General features: G+C 51.2%; 7 protein-coding genes across 7 annotated transcripts; 4 read left to right on the top strand and 3 right to left on the bottom strand.

Annotated features, from left to right (window-relative positions):
• Positions 1 to 1,972: 1,972 nt before the first annotated feature.
• GLOTRDRAFT_140472 (uncharacterized protein) lies at positions 1,973 to 4,894 on the top strand. The gene is made up of 3 exons (XM_007870931.1): positions 1,973 to 2,474; positions 2,533 to 2,828; positions 2,879 to 4,894. Exons 1-3 carry the CDS (start codon positions 2,199 to 2,201, stop codon positions 3,804 to 3,806), a joined length of 1,500 nt encoding a protein of 499 aa, XP_007869122.1. The 5' UTR covers positions 1,973 to 2,198; the 3' UTR covers positions 3,807 to 4,894.
• A 14-nt stretch (positions 4,895 to 4,908) lies between these two features.
• On the bottom strand, positions 4,909 to 5,673 carry GLOTRDRAFT_101127 (uncharacterized protein). Its single transcript, XM_007870930.1, has 3 exons — positions 5,484 to 5,673; positions 5,212 to 5,421; positions 4,909 to 5,157 (listed from the first exon to the last, which is right to left on the bottom strand). Exons 1-2 carry the CDS (start codon positions 5,575 to 5,577, stop codon positions 5,264 to 5,266), a joined length of 252 nt encoding a protein of 83 aa, XP_007869121.1. The 5' UTR covers positions 5,578 to 5,673; the 3' UTR covers positions 4,909 to 5,157; positions 5,212 to 5,263.
• A 9-nt stretch (positions 5,674 to 5,682) lies between these two features.
• GLOTRDRAFT_140470 (TPR-like protein) lies at positions 5,683 to 7,009 on the top strand. Its single transcript, XM_007870929.1, has 8 exons — positions 5,683 to 5,979; positions 6,038 to 6,057; positions 6,112 to 6,140; positions 6,202 to 6,250; positions 6,313 to 6,405; positions 6,461 to 6,584; positions 6,637 to 6,720; positions 6,776 to 7,009. The coding sequence occupies exons 1-8, from the start codon at positions 5,865 to 5,867 to the stop codon at positions 6,889 to 6,891; spliced, it is 630 nt and encodes a 209-aa protein (XP_007869120.1). The 5' UTR covers positions 5,683 to 5,864; the 3' UTR covers positions 6,892 to 7,009.
• A 1,381-nt stretch (positions 7,010 to 8,390) lies between these two features.
• Positions 8,391 to 8,712, top strand: GLOTRDRAFT_13487 (uncharacterized protein; the record flags this gene model as incomplete). The annotated part of the gene is made up of 2 exons (XM_007870461.1): positions 8,391 to 8,561; positions 8,590 to 8,712. Coding segments are annotated over 2 exons (294 nt in total), but the record flags the coding sequence as incomplete, so codon positions are not given.
• A 4,631-nt stretch (positions 8,713 to 13,343) lies between these two features.
• Positions 13,344 to 15,308, top strand: GLOTRDRAFT_80115 (FAD/NAD P-binding domain-containing protein). The gene is made up of 9 exons (XM_007870928.1): positions 13,344 to 13,398; positions 13,455 to 13,586; positions 13,646 to 13,760; positions 13,826 to 14,144; positions 14,213 to 14,285; positions 14,339 to 14,392; positions 14,448 to 14,581; positions 14,652 to 14,781; positions 14,833 to 15,308. The coding sequence occupies exons 1-9, from the start codon at positions 13,366 to 13,368 to the stop codon at positions 15,265 to 15,267; spliced, it is 1,425 nt and encodes a 474-aa protein (XP_007869119.1). The 5' UTR covers positions 13,344 to 13,365; the 3' UTR covers positions 15,268 to 15,308.
• Positions 15,309 to 15,644: 336 nt separating this feature from the next.
• GLOTRDRAFT_80112 (uncharacterized protein) lies at positions 15,645 to 17,268 on the bottom strand. The gene is made up of 5 exons (XM_007870927.1): positions 17,202 to 17,268; positions 16,963 to 17,144; positions 16,168 to 16,887; positions 15,968 to 16,092; positions 15,645 to 15,910 (listed from the first exon to the last, which is right to left on the bottom strand). The coding sequence occupies exons 2-5, from the start codon at positions 16,985 to 16,987 to the stop codon at positions 15,899 to 15,901; spliced, it is 882 nt and encodes a 293-aa protein (XP_007869118.1). The 5' UTR covers positions 16,988 to 17,144; positions 17,202 to 17,268; the 3' UTR covers positions 15,645 to 15,898.
• A 749-nt stretch (positions 17,269 to 18,017) lies between these two features.
• Positions 18,018 to 19,260, bottom strand: GLOTRDRAFT_47126 (uncharacterized protein; the record flags this gene model as incomplete). Its single annotated transcript, XM_007870532.1, has 2 exons — positions 18,018 to 19,013; positions 19,093 to 19,260. Coding segments are annotated over 2 exons (1,164 nt in total), but the record flags the coding sequence as incomplete, so codon positions are not given.
• Positions 19,261 to 20,594: the final 1,334 nt, after the last annotated feature.

Raw genomic sequence — 20,594 nt, 5'->3', positions numbered from 1 at the left:
CAACGAAGGAACCTACCGGAACAGGAAGTGTGACAGTGTAAGATGTCACACAAGCCGTGACTACCATTCCCTAAGACTCGATTAAGGACACAATGCTCCTATTTTTGGTGTAGGAAGGCTTAACTGAGGCCATATGGGCCGAAGAAAATATAAAAACTAGGGGTTGTATGGCAAGTAATGCCCAAATGGGCACTGGTGACATGTAGCCGTGACGTGACGCTCGGCAATATCCGCTATGGGAATCCATGTGGCGCTGCCCGCGTCTGCCGAAACCACGACTATATCCCTAGCCGTACCACGAGAACTGCAGTGGGTGCACCACGACCAAATGGCCATGGAAGTAGATGTATATACTGTTCCCGTAGATACTTGAGCTCCTTCATTGTAGCGTAGTTACTAAAATGCAGCGGTTGCGACTAATAAGTACATATGACAAGTACCTCAGGTTCCGAGTACTGGGTAGCCACTTGCACTTGCAAGCATGTTGCCGTGCGGATTCGATTAAACCGCGAAAAATGAATTTATAAAAAAGGTCATAGGTATCTCTACTGAAGGGGCGGCATTTCGGACAGCGTGATCGGGTATCTTATATAGCCTTGATCTCACTCGAGTATAGTTATGGACCATGAAGCGACCGACCGTGTATCGGCGACTCGCACGAGCTAGGATCCAGCGTATATATGCCATCGAAGATATGCACTATCGAGAGACGGAAGCGCGCTCTTAGAGGACCAATACGCATGTCTTGAATAGCCAGGGAGATGACAGAACCCACGGGCTACTGGACTTCCCGAACGAACACATAAGTGGCTTCCAATAATCTTGGACTAAAAGATTCACAGCAGATAAATGAAAGAAGGGACTGAAGACAGGCAAGGAAAAAGATAGAAGTCACCCTGATATTCGCGTGAGACGCTGACCTCAGGCTGGAAGCCTATGTGCAGCTCATGTGAGCGAAGGCCATCTGTAGAGATTGATCAGGAAGAGATGCGAGGCGCGGCTGGGAAATATGGAAGACGTTCAGTGTACGTCCCAGCTGGACTGCTCTATGCTAGAGTGCTTCTGATATCTGAGCACCACCGAGTATCGGTGACGCTTAGGACGCACGAGGCGCTGTAGTAGTCGGTCGATATTGTCAGGTCAACCATTAATATTGAGAGTCAGCCAGGCACCTAAGGAAAATCAAGTGAGACATCAGCATGTCGATCCAATGATCACGTCTGTCAAACTCACCTATTATGACTTCGGGACGTTGTGCCGAGTTATTAGAGGGTATCGAGTGCTCCGAAGGACTATGATATCAGAGTTGACCCTTCCTCAGCACTTGCTAACCGCTTGTGGAGGCGCCAGGCACCACACGCGCTTCTCCAGAATCCCCGAGATATGGAAGCAAATGGTTTCATTGTCGACCAGCTCCATATACGGGGCTTCAGTTATATCGCCGTGCTTGAAAGGATGCCCGTATGTAGCCAAAGACTCGTTCCCACTAGCCGTGGAAAGTTCGACGAGTTGCTGATAGGATGGCGGGCAGATGTCGGGGCATGTCTGGTACATCATGATTTCAGGTCGGACGGGGGTTCTTTCGGGTTCACCATCAGATTGGAGAGGCGCGATTATTCTGGAGCAGGAGCGTGGCAGCCCTTGTGGCACCAGATCAAGGAACGTGGCCGACCGACGAGCCGGAAGGGGAAGAAAGAACGGAGGCAAATACGGGGTGAGCGGGCGTGTCGGCGGGAATATTGGGCTGATACCTGTGTCCCTCTCTGTTCAACAAAATAACAAAACATACCACTTCCGCTCTGGATATGTTTGAAGCCTCCTGAGGGCACGAATACAGGATACGTCTGTGGCTTGACGCGTGAAGGGGGATATTACGCGGAAATAGCCGAGTTTAGGGCCGGCTGATTCGTGTCTGCGCGGAGCTCGAAATAGACAACGTGTACAGGATCTCGATAGCGCTGCCCACAGCGTCGCGCGCCCGGCCTCTTTCTGCCTCTTGCCTCCTCCGTTCACGACCTACTCTAGGACAGCTACACTAAAGCATTCCGCTCATCTCTACGCAAACCTGTAGCAACGCGCCCAAAACACGAATATTCTGCTCTTGCGACATCTCTAGGACACTCGACTCTTGGTTATTCCGGATACTCGACTTTCCTTTGTGTTATTCCACTCTTCGTTCATTTTGACGAGCCGTCGCAATGCAACAACGGCGACCAGCTGCAGCCAACGGGCTGGGGCTAGTCATGCCACGTCCTGTTCTGCCACACCGTCGTTCCGCGTCCCTACGCTCGGGCCTCGCTTCTCCACGCACGCCCATGAACTGCGCCTCCCCGCCTTCGTCTTTCTTCTTCAACGCGTCAACCTCTAGCAGAAGGAGCCGAGATAGTGGCTCGAGCTGGAATAGCTCGAACGGTGACGAAGCGGACGCCGTCGAGGCGGAATGGACCTCCGATCATATTAAACTACTTCAACGTGTGAGTGTTTGTCGCGTTCCCCTGTGGCTCGAGTTTTCTGGCTGATATCTGTTCTCAGACCATGGATGCACTTCCTTCAAACATACTGACTCCGTTCACCGGACCTGTACCTCCCTCCAATCTATTGGATAAGATGGCCAAGGGACTCGTTGACACGGCTGACTGGCCGCATTCCCTCCGCGCGACGCGCGCAAGGATCGTCGAACTTGCCCGCTCACGTGCCAAGGGGGGCGATGATATAGAAGTGTTCAAGGCCACCACGAACACTCCGCCTAGGCGTTCCCTCCGCCAGCAGACTTCCTTGGATTCCATCGAAGGGAACAGACCAGATCTTCAAAGTGATACCATCATCCGGTACGTTAATAGTGATATATTCCGACCTACAATCTTTGACATAATTTTAGCCTGTCGACCCGTCTCCAGAAGGTTGAACGCGTATTATCTTTCCAACCAACCTCACGGCCTTCCACCCCATCGTCGCGATCATCTGTCTCAGAAAATGTCCCCAGCATCCTTCCGTCTAGCTCCTGCTTTATCTCCCGGCCAGAGTTACTTCGGTATCCCTTTTCCGCTGCTCAGCCATTGGACATGAGCGAGAACCCTCCCTCGAATAACCGAGTATCACGTCTGCGTAGATATGACTCCTTTGTCAGCGCTGCCACTAGTTCCCGGCCTTTCAAACGGGCCCCCAGCTTTAGCAGCTCTTCCGATAGCAGCCGCATGAGCATTGTAGTCGCTGGTAAGGATAACGCGCCATCCTCGGACGAAGAAGAGAAAAGCAGGTCCAGGAAAGCCAAGAAACCGAGGACGAAAGCAGAATCTCCAGTGCGGATCTCGATGGCACTGTCCAACTCTTCGTCTCGTTCCTCTGACACCAAGAAGGATGACTCGGACTACAGTGCCAACTCCCTTTCTTCTTCCTCCACCAAGGTATCCGCCTCCGGCGCCAAGTCTACTTCCAATTCGACCAAGAACCCGAGCAGTCCTACTTCGAGACGACTTCCCATGAACATACAGCGAAATCCCAGTATCCTCGGTGGCCTCCTCCCAGGCGTTAAAGAGCAGGAGTCGTCCTTCGCCACCAAGACCAGTGGATCGCTTCCTGGTTCTACCGCCCCCCGGCCAACTTCACTGCATCCTCCTCGCACTCTGCGTCGCGTGAAGCGCACTGAGTTGCGCTCACCGGTTCGAAAGATAGGTAGGAAGATCTCCTTCGGGAGTCTTGGCGCCGACCATGGTGGCGATGACGACGACCACAACTATCCGTCCACCGGTAGCATGGAGAGCTCGGGCTCGGGCTCCGGCCTGGGCGATGCCTTCCAGCTGAAGTGATAGGTTGAAGGCGGGGCCTGGATCAAGGCGGGATGCTTGGTGCGGAGGAGGAGATGCTATGCGATATTGTGTAGGTTGAAAGTGCGACCCTTGCTCTTACCATCAGGCCAAGGCGGGTGAACTGTGAATATATGTACAATGTGTAACAAAACCCACCACTACCACTGCCGGACGGCCGGACTTCGAGGCGTGAAGCACCCCGCAGAGCCGAATTGGATGGCCCCTTCCGCTGCGCCTTGGCCGTAGACTTGTACGATTCCCTTGGACACACAGACATCATACTATATATTAAGCGTATCCACTCCCCTAAACCCGCGAGCGCCACTCCGTCTGTCCCTCTGCACCCACCGCGTTCCACCCTGCCTTCAGACCATCCTACCCCCGTCTAGACGGACACCGACGCCAATTTCAAGTTCTGCTCAATTTTCTGGATCTAATTCATTTCTCATCAATCATCTGTGAATCAATTTGCTCTCGGCTTTTGCTTTCAAGCTCTGTACATCGTCTTCCCCAATCCAAAGCGACAACCTCACTCTCCTTTGCTTCCCACCGCTGCGCTCAAGTCTACTATATTTTCTATGCAACTTCAGAAGGTTTCCTCTCTCGTCTGTAATATCTTGTTGGCAGGGCCGACGTTGTATTCTCTGCTTTCTCTCATTCGTCCCCTGCCCTTCCGCTCCTTGCTTCCCGAATATGTATTTACCCGTTGCCTCCTCTTGCGCAGCTGGATACCTCCGCTCATTTCAATTTCCTTTGTTTCCCCTTTGTTCTGTACGGTCGATACTACCTCACACACACGCTCCTTACTGTGATTTTCCATCTCCCGTTCACATCGATGGCCTTGGTTTTTCCTCTGCGAAGCCTGCTCACCTATTCCTCGTCAAGGTGGCCTCGATGTTGTGTACCAAGTCCGCGTCACCCTCTTGGATTCCTTCTGCCCCTACGTGGGTTGTACATGTTTCACTGTGTACTGTGACACCTCCTCTCTCGTCGAATTCCTCGGCGGTTGACTCTTGTCTTGCTTTTCTTAGCAGTCAACCTATCGCCACATTCATTCATCTTCTGGGTGTTTACATTGTTGTCAATCATTTCCGCGTGCTTAGTTTGCTTTTCCTTCCTCGTTCGCGGGGGCTTTGCATGCGTTGTAACTTGTAAACTCCGTCGAAACTGTGTATTCCTTGTACTGAAGCGAACAATGTACCATTGTGTATTTTGCTCCAATCTGAGGACGACAACATGAGCTGATGTGCTACGGCATTCTCTGACTTGCACATTGCCTAAGAAGATAGTCGAATATACCCCACCCCTGGAGAGGTGCCATAGAGTCAGACGTAGTACGATCCCTTTCAGCCTACCGGGCGATCGTATGACAAAGTATTCATAATAATATATGGTAGGGACGTACAGCGGACCGCACACCTCCATCTCCTGTGAAGCAGCCAAATCTTTCTCAGTGCTCAGCTGTCCGCAGATTGGGCAGCCGCTAGTTTCGCTCGCCGCTCAGCGATCTGAGCCTGCTTCTCAGCAATGAGGGCGGTCGACCGTTCTTCCCACACATGTGCCCAGTAACCCGCGTAACCAAAGACACCCATGGCAATGAGATGGCCTGCAGGATCTGTAGCGCACACATAGTCCCGCATGAGCATGCAATGTCTGCCGTATCGCTGGATTACTTACTTGACATTAAGTTGCGCTTCTGGATGCCGAGCTGCCCCATCCTGGCAGCGAGGCCAAACAAGGAGAAACCGAGAACACTGGTGAGGACGGTCATGGGCCTCTAGTTGACGGCCAAAGTGACGGTGGAGGAATAAAAGTGACGGACTTGAAGTTGAAACGCAGGCAGCGCCGGGCGGACGATTCCGATCCAATCGAGAACGGAACAAAGCCTTGAATTGGTGTGGCGGCGAGCGCTGCACTCCAGTATAAATGTGCCACTTCTACTAGCTTCGTAGCTTCATTCAGTTGTCCTATACTGTCTACTCGTGTCACTGTGTCCTACGCTAGCCCAAGGGAATAGATCATTCTTCGCGGAACATAGCCTCTACCACCGACGAGAGAATGTCTGAAGGAAGTGCTACTACGCTTGACCCAGTCCAGCAATCGAAGCTGGATATTGCTCGCCAAAAGAAGGAGACGGGCGACCAGGCTTTCAAGAATGGGGATCTGAAAGCAGGTAGGATTGGATCCCTCTCTCGTACGCTCTGCGAGACTCTGACTGGGGATGCCGAAAGCGTTGTGGTCATACCATGAGGTATGTCATTGAACATACCATTGACTCGGTTTGATACTCATGGGCGGGAGATAGTCTCTTATGTACCTTCGTGGGCTAAATACGTAGGTAGATTGTCCGACAACTCTGACAGAAAGCGCCACTGATCTGCTTCCCATCGATCAGGACTGCGACGCAAGCAACATCAGGCCAGGAGGGTAGCAAGAATCCAGAAGTGCGTCCAAGTTGTAGGTTCTTCACAAAGCGGAGGGGTGCTGATAGGATTCTATACGCCAGATCGAGGGACTGCTAGAGAAGATATATGCGAACCAGTCTGCTTGCCATCTAAAGCAGCAAAATTGGAAGAGAGCACTGGAAACTGCAGAACAGGTTTGGTGGGACCGTTAAGTTGTCCTTGCGCGTCTCACCGATTCGTATCCTTCAGGCTCTCAAAAAGAACGAGAAGAATTACAAAGCTATGTTCCGCAAAGGAAAGGCATTAGGAGAGCTGGGGTATTTTGAAAAGTGCGAAAAGACTTTACGCGAAGTGATTGAGAAGAGCCCTGAGGGTGTGTCCCCCCGTCGTCTATTTCATTGGTCACCTTTTAACCCAGCTATCAGATGCGCCGGGAGTTGAAGCTGAGTTGGAACGCCTGAGGGTTCTCGAGAAAGAGCGAGAAAGGGTCGCGAACCAGAAGTTCAAAGGTACGCTTGTATGGGCTATCACCGGCAAGGTGCCCCTAAGTCCTTCTCCAAATAGGTTTCCTCCTGAATAAAGAAAAGAGTGAGAAGGCACTAGGAATCGATACCCCATCTGCACCTGCACCTGCATCTCAAAGTGCTAGTATAACTGAAGTTGTCGAAGAAACATCCTGAAGGATAGCAAATGACCAAATCTTCTCTGCTCCGCAATCTTATTGTATCGTTTCTGCCCATTTCTTTGTATCTATAGGAGTGCCTGAAGAACATGCCTGGAATTTACTGCTTTTGACACATTCCTCAGTTTTGATGAATGTCTATAAGGGGAGTCTGATGACTTCAAGTTGCATGCTTCGTACTATTATCGAATAGTGAATTCAATGAACGCGGCGTGACAGGACCTGTGACGGGTCGTGATCGTGACGCGAGACGCGCTGTGGCGTCATGTCTATCAAGCCACCGCGGCGTCTGTCTCTTGACAATCAAACTCGAGTTCAGCCTCGACGTATAACATCGCGATGTCTATAACGGCATTGGTATTGCGGTCGTATTACAATTCTGTCAGTACACTGCAGGATTACATATCCCATATCCTCGACACGTCTGGCAACTTGACCCTTGTCCGCGATTCCGATCCTCAAGCATACAAGGATTTACTCCAATATTCCTATGTCGCGTCATCATTGCCGCTCTCTCAACATGAGTCTCCTCGCTACAAGCCCTATCCACCGCTTACCTACATGAATGAGGTAAAATGCCTTGTTCTGGCACCGTGAACGGGGCTGATATGGAGCTAGATCATTGACAAAGCACAAGAGAAGATTTTCAAGAAAAGCAAAGGAAGGAAACCAGCAAATATACTTGCCGCTGGCTACAAGCTCGTAAGACCTGCATTTTTGCTGCTATCCTCTCGTTCGTGACGCCCTCGTAGTCTTCCCGTACCGAGGAGAAGGGAAAAGCCAATGGCGGACGCCTCTCCATCACCAATTATTTTGTAAACACCCTCGTGACGGCCCTACAGGCCCCTGAATGGGAAAGACTGCTGAAAAGGTGGGGTGTTTGCTCTCTGATTTGCAATCTTACTCATTTTTCGCTATGATTCCAGAGTGGGTGACGATGCAATGTTTCATTTACTGACAGAGATGTCTATCTTTGTGACCCTGCCGAATGACTGCCTCTGCCAAGTCACTGGTCAACCTTTACTGTACAAGCCAGTGCCACAGTCGTGGATAGTACCCTCTAAATTCAATGCACCAATTACGGAAACCTGTCGCAAAAGGCGGCCCACGAATTTACACCCAGAGCAACGATTTGTGAAGCGACGACGACTGAATGTGGCCAAAGACGTACTATCTTACCGGCAAGCACAGGATGTAACCCGTGATCCGACTTGTGAGAGGTAAGTGCGTCTCGTCGGGGACTTGTAATGCACTTAAAACTCCACTATAGAACTCCCGCAGATATTTCATTTGTTCGAGTACGGATGTTCTATTCCAGACCAAAATTTATCCCTCAGTCATCTAACATAATCATTGGTCTACCTCCAAACCGTGCGTATGCTCTCGACTCCGCATACATGGCTGTCAATGCTCATTTATTCAGCAGACGTGCTTAACCGAATCGCGCCGTCCTACACGCGACTGCAGAAGTACACCCAAGCGCATTCTGCGCTGTCTAATCCAAGGAAGCGTGCCGATGACTCCCGCCATCTTGCGAAATATGTATTTCCCCGTCAGTACGGGCTCAGTAATGCCTTTAGCTGTACCAGCACGAATAGGTACCAGCCGGCACTGACACCAAACTTTTCGAATCGGGAGTCGGAGATCAAGGTATGCCTGAGCCACCCAGTAACATGCAGCCTCTCACATCATACAGTTGCGCGGGTGCTTGAAGACACCTAAGCGCGTCAAGCCAGTTCTGAACTTATTGGAGCAGACCATATGGAGACATGTTACCTGCAGATACAAGATTCTATGTGACGCTGTCTGCCCCTCGAAAGTGTCTACTGGTCGATCGACGGCCATGGATAGTAGCATGATCCTTGTAAGTCACCGAATGAACCATCTTTGCAACGTCGGGCACTAACATCATCTGCTCTTAGGAGCTCATGTCGGAACACTCCTTGCAGCCCATGTCTCAGGCTTCACGTGTCAACAAAAGCGTCTCTATGGACGTTTCAGACTTATCCATGGTCAAGCGCGCTGTGTCGCAAGCTCGGAAAGGAGCCCGACAGAAGCCTAAATTCGCTGAATTTTGCTGTAGTCACATCGAGGTGAGATTGCATGTCTATGAGGTGCAGAATGTCTTATGGCCCCACGAGCTTAGGTTTATCGGTATGTAATACTCGTCACCAAGGCCGTCATACCACACGCATTCTGGGGTTCCCAGAAAAACTTCAAGAAAATAGCACGATGTAAGCAAGCTGATGTCACGCGTAGTACTTTGCCTCCTATTTACCGAGTGATAGATGTTAAGGAATTCATATGTTGCAGGCGATACGAATCACTTACCTTGCATCACGTCATGCAAGGTTTCAGCATCTGTGACTGCGACTGGCTTTCTCCAGAAGGTGTTCGGCAGCCAAGAGTCAGCGTATCTGACGACCTGAAACGTCGCGAACTACTGGGCGAATTCTTGTACTGGTACTTTGATTCCTTCCTTGCCCCACTGCTAAAGGTAAGTATCCCGCTCCCCTTTCCCGCCACGGGAGCTAACATACCATGAACTCAGACAACATTCTACATCACCGAATCCTCGGCGTTCAGAAACCAGATCTTGTATTTTCGCCACGATGATTGGCAAACCCTCTGTGAACCTCTAGTTGATCGTCTCGCTTCGGAAACATTCGAGAAGATGGAAGAGGTAATGTGCGTTCTATCTGGTACTGTTCCTACCTCTGACGGCCCTTCAGAGGGAAGCAGAAGAGGTGTTGAGACAGCGCAGACTGGGCTTCTCCTTCGTGCGCCTGCTGCCGAAGGAGACTGGTGTTAGACCTATCGTAAATCTGAGACGAAAGGCCCCGCAGAAAGTGAATTCATTCTATACTGCCCCCCTTCTCCGTGACTCATGCTTCCCAGGGATCATCTACTCGTGACCAATCCATCAACCAGATTCTCCAGGCCACATTCCAGATTTTAACATATGAGAAGGTTGGTTTATATCGCAGGCTCGGGGATTGTTATTGATATGATATGTATCAGGAGGCCCAGCTCTCGCTTCTCGGATCATCGGTTTTTGGGCCGAATGAAATTTACACGAGACTAAAGGACTTCAAGATGCGCTTTGAGACTGCCTCTCCATCGAATACATTGTAAGTTATAGCTATCGCCCTATCCGAGGGATAGTCATGACAGCTCCGTTGTGTAAGGCCGAAGCTATATTTTGTCAAGCTGGACGTACAAGCCTGTTTCGACACCATCGATCAAGCAAGACTACTGGCGATTCTACGACGTATTATCTCCGAGGTATTCATTGTTGTCATGAACACATTCGTCGTTGTAACGTATCATATAGGACGTTTATATGATCCAGCGGTATGGCCAAATTTCGCTCGCTGCAGGCAAGGTCAAGCGTTCATTCATTCGAAAGGCCCTCCCAGAAGGTAGAGACTATTAGATTCCGGCATCATACGTATTGCTCACGCCCTCTGGTTCAGACGACCACCCTCACTTCCTCAGCGTAGCTCAACGATTAGCGAGCGCCCTCAGATCCGCTATCTTCGTCGACCAGGTTGGGTTCCTTGCCAGTTGAAGTGTAACGGGACGCTGAATCGTTACTCAGGTCGAGTACACATTCGCCGAGAAGGATGATATAATTAAACTCTTAGAGGAGCATATCACCGAAAACATCGTGAAGGTATGGCGCCTGAAATTCGTTGAGAAGTCTTTGGGGGATGATGTCTTTCAGATCGGGTCTGATTATTACCGTCAAGTGGTCGGGATACCACAAGGATCTGTGTTGTCCGCTCTCCTCTGTTCGTTCTTCTACGGCGATCTCGAGCAAAGGAAGCTGAGATTTTCCAATGACCCCGAAAGTGTACGCCCTTCCATTAGTGAGATTTTCAGAGACATAATGCAATTTTCGGCAGGTGCTTTTGAGGTTGATCGACGACTACCTCTTTATCACGACAGACCTGTCGAAAGCAAAGACATTCCTGCAAGTAATGAGCGAAGGTATGCGCACTTTAGTTGCAAATCCCAGAATGTATGCATATGTATGTGCATGGAACCCGATGACGCAGGTCATCCCGAATACGGGTGCTTTATATCGCAGGATAAGACCCTAGTCAACTTCGACCATGGCTCGCATGTTCTGAACGTCGTGGATGCGAGTCAGCGAGGTATGACAAGTTCTCTACTTCTGCACTGTATGAGCAACTTACGTTCGCCCCCATGAGCATTTCCATGGTGTGGCTATCTCATTGACATGAAGGACTTGTCTGTATCCGTGGACTACACCCGGTATCATGAGACTTGTGAGTTCCGGTCGAATTGTAGGAGGCTATAATAGTGACGCTGCCAAAAGATCTCAAAGATTCACTCACCGTGGAAAACGCACGCAAACCTGGTATCGCATTTGTCCAGAAAATGATGCAGTAGGTCCCTCATCTTTGTCCTCCTTGTGATCTTGCTTACCCTTGGATAGACTTGCCAAGCACAAGAGCCACATCATCTATTGTGATGCAGAGCTGAATTCAGAAAGGATTCTTTACTTGAACATCTACCAGAACTTCCTGGTGGCTGCGATGAAAATGCACCATTATATCAGTACCTTAGCGATCGACGTTCGGAGGAAGGCCAAGTTTCTGCTCAGTACGTATTCATTTTCCTGCAAGGGAGGGCGCAGAGCTGAAGCTGGCGAATAAGGTACCATCAAGCAGATGTTTCAGTTCACCTATGCCACTATCCGAAACCGGGCATCTAGCAAGATAGCCAAAGCGAACAAAGGGACCTGTACAACGCAGAAGAAGACTGTCATCTTGTAAGTCAGCGAGCCAATTCACTGGGCGTATAGTCAAGTTGCTTGTCGAAATAGCCTCGGCACGCACGCCTTCCATTTAATACTGTCGCGAAAGCCCGGAGCTTACTCCAGCCTCATCAAGCCTCTGGCGTTCGACCTGTCTCTACCAAGAAACAGGCGTTTACGGAGTCTATACCGTGTCGTACTTGCAGATGGCCAAACGACCCTCGCTCAACTACGCTTTTGAATGGACGCCGTCGGGCGGCTGCACATATCTATGCAACAGCAGCGTGATGAGTGTTCGTCCGTCCTCTCGTTCGGGACGCATGTGACACTACTGACGCAAAGGGTATAGGGTCCAGACTGCCCAGTGACGCCTGAGCCTTGTGGAGTGCGCACTGCGCAACCGCTCCTATTTACCAGGAAGCGATATCGTACATCACTTAAGGATGTGGTTCTAATCTATTGTAGAGCTACAGATAAAGAGCACGTCAGTGCAGAATTGCTATCCTAAACACATAATATACATGTAACTCTGCATCAATGCGAACTTGCCGCCCTAGGGAGCGATAGGGGCTACAAAGAAATGCATCCGGTAGGACCCCTGAAAATACTGATAAATGCCGGTGCGAGACTCAAAATTTCCATGTCTGGATTGTCTGAGGCTCCCCCCTGCATTTTTGTCCGGATAAAATACCGGCCTCCCGAAGGGGCCGATTTTTGTCCGGACTAATGCACCGGCGTTTGAAAAAACAGAAAAGAAATGTTTTCTCGTCTATCAACTCATCAGAACACTGTACAATGTACCAGTAATAGTACTAGGACTTGAATGCAGTCAATGAAGCGACAGAATTCACGAAGGCCGCCCACTCCCATCAACCATCCTCCTCCCCATCCGAGTCCAGACCCTGGAGTGCGGCATTCGTTTTGCCTTTGTCCCAATCCAATCCTTGGGATTGAATGAGATGTCCACCTCTTCCGTGAGGTCAATGTCCGCCACGCCCTAATGTGAATCCCGCTGAGACTGCTGTATCCCATATGAACGAGCTCGAATCGCACACTTTACGTTATTGTGGGCGTCGTCCATGCTTCCAGAGTCACGTAAAGTGATGGTGTAGGGAAACTTTGACAATACAGTGTACTGATCTCAGCCACATTCAGCCACTGGACATCGGAGCCATTGTGCTACATACTAGAAACTATATATCACAGTTCAAATAAGGGCTACACGAGGGTACACAACGACAGGTTGGGACAAACCTGCACCATAATTGGTTTAAAATACTATAAAGGGTAAATACATTGGGCCGGTCCGTTGCCAACTTGCCACACAGCCGTGTCCGGACTGTAACCGGCATGGTGGCTCGGTCATGACCGGTGTCCGGACTGTAAAACCGGGATGGCCGGTTCGGTCGTCCATCCTTGTCCGGATGGCGTCTGGCATGGAGGGCTCGAGACCGCGATTTTTGTCCGGACTGGCACCGGCATCTATCGGTATTTTCAGGGGTCCTCATCCGGTCCGTGGTCGTCAAAAACCGTCGCGACGGTAAACGGATGTCGGGTACTGGGATCAAGCTGGAGTGCTTCGCGCGCTTCTGAGGTTTCCCCGGCTACCTACTCACTGTTAGAGTTATCAGGGCACGATGTTGCTCAGCGTCGCGATGGACTCTTACGACCCACGGCCACACATTCATGATGCTGGGACCACGAAACCCTAGACTGACGGTGAGCACTGTACTTTACCTGCAGTAGCATGAGGCGCATTGACACTGCGATACAAGGCATCTACAGCATCCTTTTCCCTCAGTTTTGCCATAGTCGGAGGCGGGATCGCGGGGCTCTCTTGTGCCATTGCTCTCAGACGAGTTGGACATCGTGTGGTTATCCTGGAGCAAGATGATGGTAAAGAGCGGGTGCGCACGTTTGCGATGCCACCTAGAGATATCCACGGCATTCAAGGGCGATGTAACAGGAAGCAGGGGGCTCTCGCGTACCGCCAAACATGTCAAAGATCATGATAGACTGGGGCTTGCAAGAAGAAATAGACAGACTTGGGGTGCACACCCAGGATGTTAAACTTATGACTTGTACGTCATCACGTCCTTGAGATCACCATTCCCTGCTCCCGTCTTTAGCTGATATATGTCTGTAGGGGAATCCGGTGAAATATTCCACACCGATCATTGGCAGTCCGAATTACTCGCGGAGAGTGGTGGCGATTTCATCTTGATGCAGCACCAAGATCTGCGTCGAATTTTACGAGAGAAGGCGGAATCCTTGGGTGCCGAAATTAGGCACGACTCTGAAGTCGTCGAAGTTATACCCCAATGTACAGAAGAACCTCCAATTGTGATTCTCCGGACTGGAGAGACGTTGAGACCAGACGTGGTGATTGGCGCGGAAGGTCGATATAGTAGAGTTAGAGATGAATGCTTGCGGATGCAGGACCATAGGAGATCGACAGGGCTTGTGTTGTTCAAGTAATTGCTTTTGCTTTCCACCGCAAGTGTCCACCTGACTGATATGCATCTTCAACTAGTGCAATGATCAAGCGGGAGGCAATGCTTGAACATCCCGAACTGAACGTATTCACCTCTACTTTCAATCAAGAGGTAGGTTAGTGCACGATTATGAACTGAAGACGGAATTTTACCTCTGCTCGTAGCCTACCTTATTCGTCCTTTGTGGGGATAAGCGCAGTGCTCTCTGCTTCCAAGGTGTAAGGGTGACATATGCTGTACTCATCTGGTTACTCTGATAGCTGTCGACCACAGGGGACCTCAGGAAATCTGGCCCTGATACTCTGGGCACCAGATGACCGGCCACCTGAGGTGCGAGATCGAGAACCGTGGATGGGGCTAATAAGCCGGGAGAGGGTCGAGGAGCTTATGGGACCAAGCAACCCAGCGTAAGCGGGTCACTTCTTTGCTGGTACCCGACCTGACGTTCCGCATGTATCCTTCCCTGCGTCTGAACAGGCTAGCCAAGGCGTTAGAGCTGTGCCCGGGAGCCACCCGCTTAACCGTCATGCAGAGCGCCAATTTCTCTGACTGGGTACATCCAACAGCCCCGATTGTCATAACAGGCGATGCTGCTCACCCTTCCTTGGTCCGCCCCCCCCGCATATACCTATCACTTTCGTGACTAAAGCCCCAACAGGCCGGCTCGGTTTACGCGAGTAGCATGGCAGTCGAAGACGCCGCTTGCCTTGCCCAGTTGTTCTCCTACCTCAGTCGGCGCGACCAAATACGCACACTCCTCTCCGCGTTCCAGGAAATCCGGCAGCCGCGTATCGCGCGCGTCCGCGAGGCGGAGGAGTTTATGCTGCAGCAGATGGTGTTCTCCCAGAGCTCGTCGTCGACCTCGATCGAGGATGCGAGGAAGGATCTCGGGATGGAGCCTGTCTCGTCGATGGACGGGAAGCCTGCCAACTCGCCCGTATGTGATGATATGATCGACGTGTTTGCTTACGAGGCTGAGGACGCCGCGAATGACTGGTGGGTTCAGTGGGGTTTGTTGTATGAACGGGCAAGTGGGAAGAAGGTGCCCGCCCAGATAGCAGTGCATCAGGTAGTTGAGGAGATTGTACATTAACGGACTTGGCGATTATGTACGAGTACGATGTTTGAGAACGGACGGACGAGGCGACAGCTGAAGCTCTTCCTGTTCGCGCGTTGTCCTGGTCAAAGGTGCTTCGTCTTGTTCGGCGCAAGCCAAGTCCAGCTCTAGATCTGTCGGTTGAGGGGAATAACTGAATCGAACAAAACAGAATGTAGTTGGCTCATACAACGGTGCAAGAGAACCACAGGATAATCTTGGGGGAATTGTCGACGGTCGTTAGTCCGCGTCAGTCGGCGGGGGAAACGGGCGTACTGCACAAGGCCACAAAGTTCCTTTACAACCTATGTTGGTCTCGCGAGCGCGCTTTTGTTCATCTTTGAGCCGTTGAACGGCAGTAACGTACGTACATGATGCAAGCAGTGAGAAGTCTCCGCATGATAACAAGAAAAGAACATACAGTAACAAGATAAGTTAGAGGGAAGTTCTACAACTCCAGTGAATGATCAACGAATGGCAACGACAGCTTCAGAGAAAAAGCGTGGGCACGACAGTAGGACGGAACAAAACACAAGACACAAGGCTGATACTACTACATCGGAATGTCTAGGGTAGAATCGGGGATACATCAGTCTGCGCTCAGAACGACCGCTCCAAAGCAATACGGTCATATCGTATTCTGGAAGACGCGAGGAAAGGTGAAGACCGGCCCACGGCGAAAAACCAGGCTACATACCTTTACTCTTGACCACTGAATGATCATATTCTTTGTCCTGTCGAACAAGGAGCTGCGGCAGACATTGCAGGGCAACTTCTCGATGAGGGGATTAAGAGTCTGTTTGATAGTGGTGATGGGCAAGTCTAACCAACGACAGCTCAATACCAGACGGGGGATGTGAAAATCCTGGAAAGAACGGAGAAGTGTTTTCGACTTACCAGGCCTCGCATCCCATGCGAGGTAGGCCACCGCTAGAGCCCATACTCTGACCATCTGCTTCTGGTCCGCGAAATTGCACGCGTTCGTCGGTGGGTGCGGTGGCGGGGGAGGGAGGAGTATACGCTTCAATGCGTCAAGACGCCCGAGGTGCAGGAAAAATAGCCGCTTCAAATAAAGCGGTCCCATTCTGATGGCCATCTCGTCTGAGATGGACGACAATGAAAAACTCAGGAGATGAGATGAAGTGGCGACGGCGAGCTCCTCCAGCTCAAACTGGGCTGCAATGGTGTAAATGTCGATTGGGTTTAATGGAGCGACTGACATCAGGTGTTGGTACAGAGGCGTTGAGGGGACGACTAGCTGCTTCAGCACAGCGCCGTACTTGTGGAGGGACTGAACAGCGCCCACCAGACACTCTGATGTGGGACTATACTGCTCAAATGGAAGGTCGTAGATAGCATGAAGGACAATATTTAAGACGGTTGAAGTCTCAGTGGCAGCTAAGATGGGGCAGTCGCCGGTGTACATCTCCGTGAGGGGTATCGGCAAGGAGGCATTGAAGCCATTCTGGGAGCAGCGGAGGAGTCTATTGGAATGGACATAGAAGAAGACAGAGTCCGCGGACGCCAGGATGAGGTCTGGAGGAAGAGGATCGACCGCTGCCCCTGGATAAAAGGCAGTGGACACGGATATTGTCAGGCCCTCACCCACCTCGCTGTCTGCAGCAAGACCAGAGTCCGAGGCCTAGTCAACACTTTACTGAGTATCGAGGAGCCGGAGGACGAGGCTCTTACTGGAGGTGTGGGCATCGTCGCCCATGCCGCTGTCTGATCCCCCATCCGCCTGTCGGGTGGGTACTCGTCCGCGAGCGGAGTCGGCATAAACTCAATGGGGTCGTAGTCGGCAGGGGGGGTGATGTACGCGTGGAGATAGTCGGCTCCGGTGTCTGGCAAATCCATCGCGAACATACGAATGCCTGCCCGCGCGACTCAGCATGATGAGACCGCAACCGAGAAGGAAAGAACTGGCGTACTAATTATCCTTCGAGAACAAGCAGGTACCTTCCCCGCGGCGACAGAGGCGACGACGACGGTCAGTGCATGGGTATGAAATACCTAGGGCAGGCATCGGCCGGGATGCTAAGTAAAGCGTATATACGGCGTTGTCATCTGAGGCGGCTCAATTCCAGGCAGTAGGGCGCTTCTACGGCCGTTGCCGCCGGCTCCCCGACTCGCGCAGGGCGTCTGCGATAACTGCAGCAGCGCTGACAGGGGACAGCTTAGACAGCTTTAGGTTTAACATCGCCGGCAGCGGGTCAACAGGAAGGCCATGCTATATCTTGCTTGCATCTTCGACGTCACAGGTAGGCCGCTTTTTACACCCCGCGAAGCAGTGGCCGTCCGCGTGCCGCGGCACATCCAAAGTGCTCTTTCCATAATTCAGTATGTACTAGTAACTATATTTCAATGTCAACCATTGTCAACCCACCGCCCTGCCTAGGCGAGGAGGGTTTATACCGCGCTGACAGCCACCAGCCAACTTTTTTCCGGGCTCAAATAGACGCGATTTCATGTGCCAAAAGTCCGGTGGCTCCTCAGGCTGAAAGACACGAGCCCGGGCGGAAATAGACAGCCTGGAAGGTGAGCCGTTATCGATATACATATACGGTAAGAAACTTAGGACCGCTCAGGTTTGAGCCACGACTCTAGATTCGACGAGAAGTGATTCGTCCCGTGCTACATGGGGCTCAACCTGGGTCAATATTGGCTACTGTACATGACTAGCGGAGTCACGTAAAGATGTGATCTATGGCACTTTTGTCTTGCGCCGTAAGCGACCGATACGATACCTATACTGTGTCGGTCGCATCAAACATCTGGCTCATCCCTGCCACGATAACCCGGGAAGGTCTCCAGTTATCCGGGACGAATATGCTCGCCACTAAGCCCCTTCGGGACCAAGCGTCGACGAGCCCAACACCCCACCCGACCAGCCATAGCATAGTCCAAACCGACCCTAGCCAACCGCCCACCCGGCGCAGCGTAAATCTCTGCCACACGCCTTCCATCACAACGCCCACGCCCATCATCACGAAAAAGCGGCCTACGGTCCGGAATTCGCCCCCCCTTCCCATGCCCCAGGTCGCCCAGTCGTGCAGGAGGGCCGACGCGAAGAAAGCGCCCAGCACGCCCCCGCCCCGGCCGAATATTTTGCTCAGCGGCTTGGCCCCGACGGCAACAAATCCCCGGCGAAACAACTGATGCCACCGCCTGCCCCAGAAATCGGCTAATGATGTCGCCTTCCAAGGCTCATCGAACAGCGGAGGCCACTGCGAAGGATACTGCTGGAAAACGAGCACGCCGATGGCTGCCGCCAAGTGATATGCCGCTTGCAGGCCATGGCAGACAATGAATCCTGTGGCTACGCAGATAGCAGCGGCCTTCGTATAGCGTTCTACAGGACGGAGCGCGACGTCAAACAGGCTAGCCCCGACCGGGTCGGCGAGCTCTGGAGACCAGAGCTGGATGGTGAAGTGGATACAGTCGAAGACCGTGAAATGGAACAGGCTTGATCCAAGAGTGGTCCCGACAAATGTAGCCTTAGATTTGGGGTAGGCCCGAGGAACCGGCGGTATGTAGGTGCCTCTTGACCAGGACCAACCTATACCACGCAGATTACACACCAGATCCAGGGCGTCTCGAAGCCTTTCCGTTATATTGGATCCTTGCTCTCGTGATTGCGCCGAGTGTGTCCGTGAGCTGGATCCAGTAGCCTCAGATCTAATGAGCGGGGATCTTTGGAAGCTCCATTCTAAAAGTCTGATAGCAACGTATGTCGCGATGACCTAGACATTCAATACGATCACACTGTCGATCAATACCCAAAAGGCTAGCAGTAACGTTCTGAGACACACATCCACTCACTATCTGGACTTGGTTGAAGTAATTTAGTCTGGGCTCATTGTATGCCAAGGTTACGTCGACCTTCGTCCCAGCGCAGTATGTCAGCCACAACGACGGTGGCAAAAACGCAATCCGTAGTAAATATGTTCGCGGCGTGATGACCAGCAGAGCTGACACATAGTAGCAGAGAGGCAGTTATACTATAGGCGTGGCGAAATAGATCTATAACTGAGTTTGAATGATATAGTTCGGACTTCGAATTGTTATACTGTATTCGGTAGGTGTTCTCACGCGTGTGGCACCGCATGCACATGCCATTGTCCAGCCTCCCTACCTTTTCACAACGCGTGCAAGCTTCCTACTGAAGCGATCCCATCCACAACTGTTTGTAAAATGAAAGAGATATATTTTGTTGGAGAATTTGTCCAAAAATGCGCTATTTTACCGCTTATGGTGCTATTTCACTCCCAAAATTGGGGCTGAAGAGTTATATCTGTACTGTGAGATCCGGGACACATAGCTAGGTAGAAGTACTATAGGTAGGTAAGTGACAAGTGGTTCATTAATTTTGGGATGCATAAAGTGAGCGGCGCGACAGCGCCGCCGAAAGAAAAATGATTTTGACTTCCAGGTTGCTTAATTTCTTGCGATTCACATGAGCAGTGGGATACACATAGAGGTGTCCATTCAAACTTAAAATACCACCAGGTTTTGCCTTAAGCTATCCAGAGAGTTAATACGGCGCGCAGCGCCGCGAAGCAAAATTCATGTGCTGTGGAAACCGAAGAAACTAGCCTCGAGGGATATTTCAAGCGAGGGAGATCCCTGAATATAGCACTAGTATACCCTTTCAATAATATGCCCCTTCTGAAGCTCACGGGGCCCGAACAGAGTGTCTTTCCCTTCTCTTTCTCTCTCTCCTTCGATTTAATTTCTTTAATTTCTTTAATTGATCTAAAAGTCCACACCTATAGTACATAAGCCAGCAGAGAAGCCCCGGAAGAATCACTCTAAGGAAGGTATCTTGCGTCAAGGGTTCTCGTTTAGCAGGATTTGGCTCCTGAAGGAACGATACCAAACTCCGTATCGCTATCTTTGATTCGTTCCTGATACAAAGGAGAATTCGTGAATAAAAGAATTAGACTGGAAATTTCTGATGCTAGGGTGTCGGAAACTCTGTCACTCACGAGGACATGTGCATAGTTAGTCTGGCGGAATTATACTATGGCTGGATAACTGCAGCTAGTGCGATATGCCGTTGGAATTCTGACTCCAGCGAAACTTGAGCGAAGCGGCCTGATTCTAGTGGTTCGTCCGCGCTAACGGTGATCGCAGGAGGGACACCATATGCATATGGGGGAGCATACGTGTACGTCTACACTCATGACCTATCAGTGTCAGACTTGGACTGCGCACTGGTTCCGGCGATAGCGAGGAAATCCATGTTGGACATGAGCTAGGCGTCTGGCGCGTGTCAAATGACGAGTCCTACCAGCAATCATTAATCACTGCCGAAGAGGGTG

Source organism: Gloeophyllum trabeum (genome assembly GCF_000344685.1).
Source record: "Gloeophyllum trabeum ATCC 11539 unplaced genomic scaffold GLOTRscaffold_00012, whole genome shotgun sequence".
In the NCBI taxonomy this organism is placed as follows: domain Eukaryota; kingdom Fungi; phylum Basidiomycota; class Agaricomycetes; order Gloeophyllales; family Gloeophyllaceae; genus Gloeophyllum; species Gloeophyllum trabeum.
Note: the sequence above shows the minus strand (reverse complement) of the source record. Positions and strands in the feature narration are given on the sequence as shown.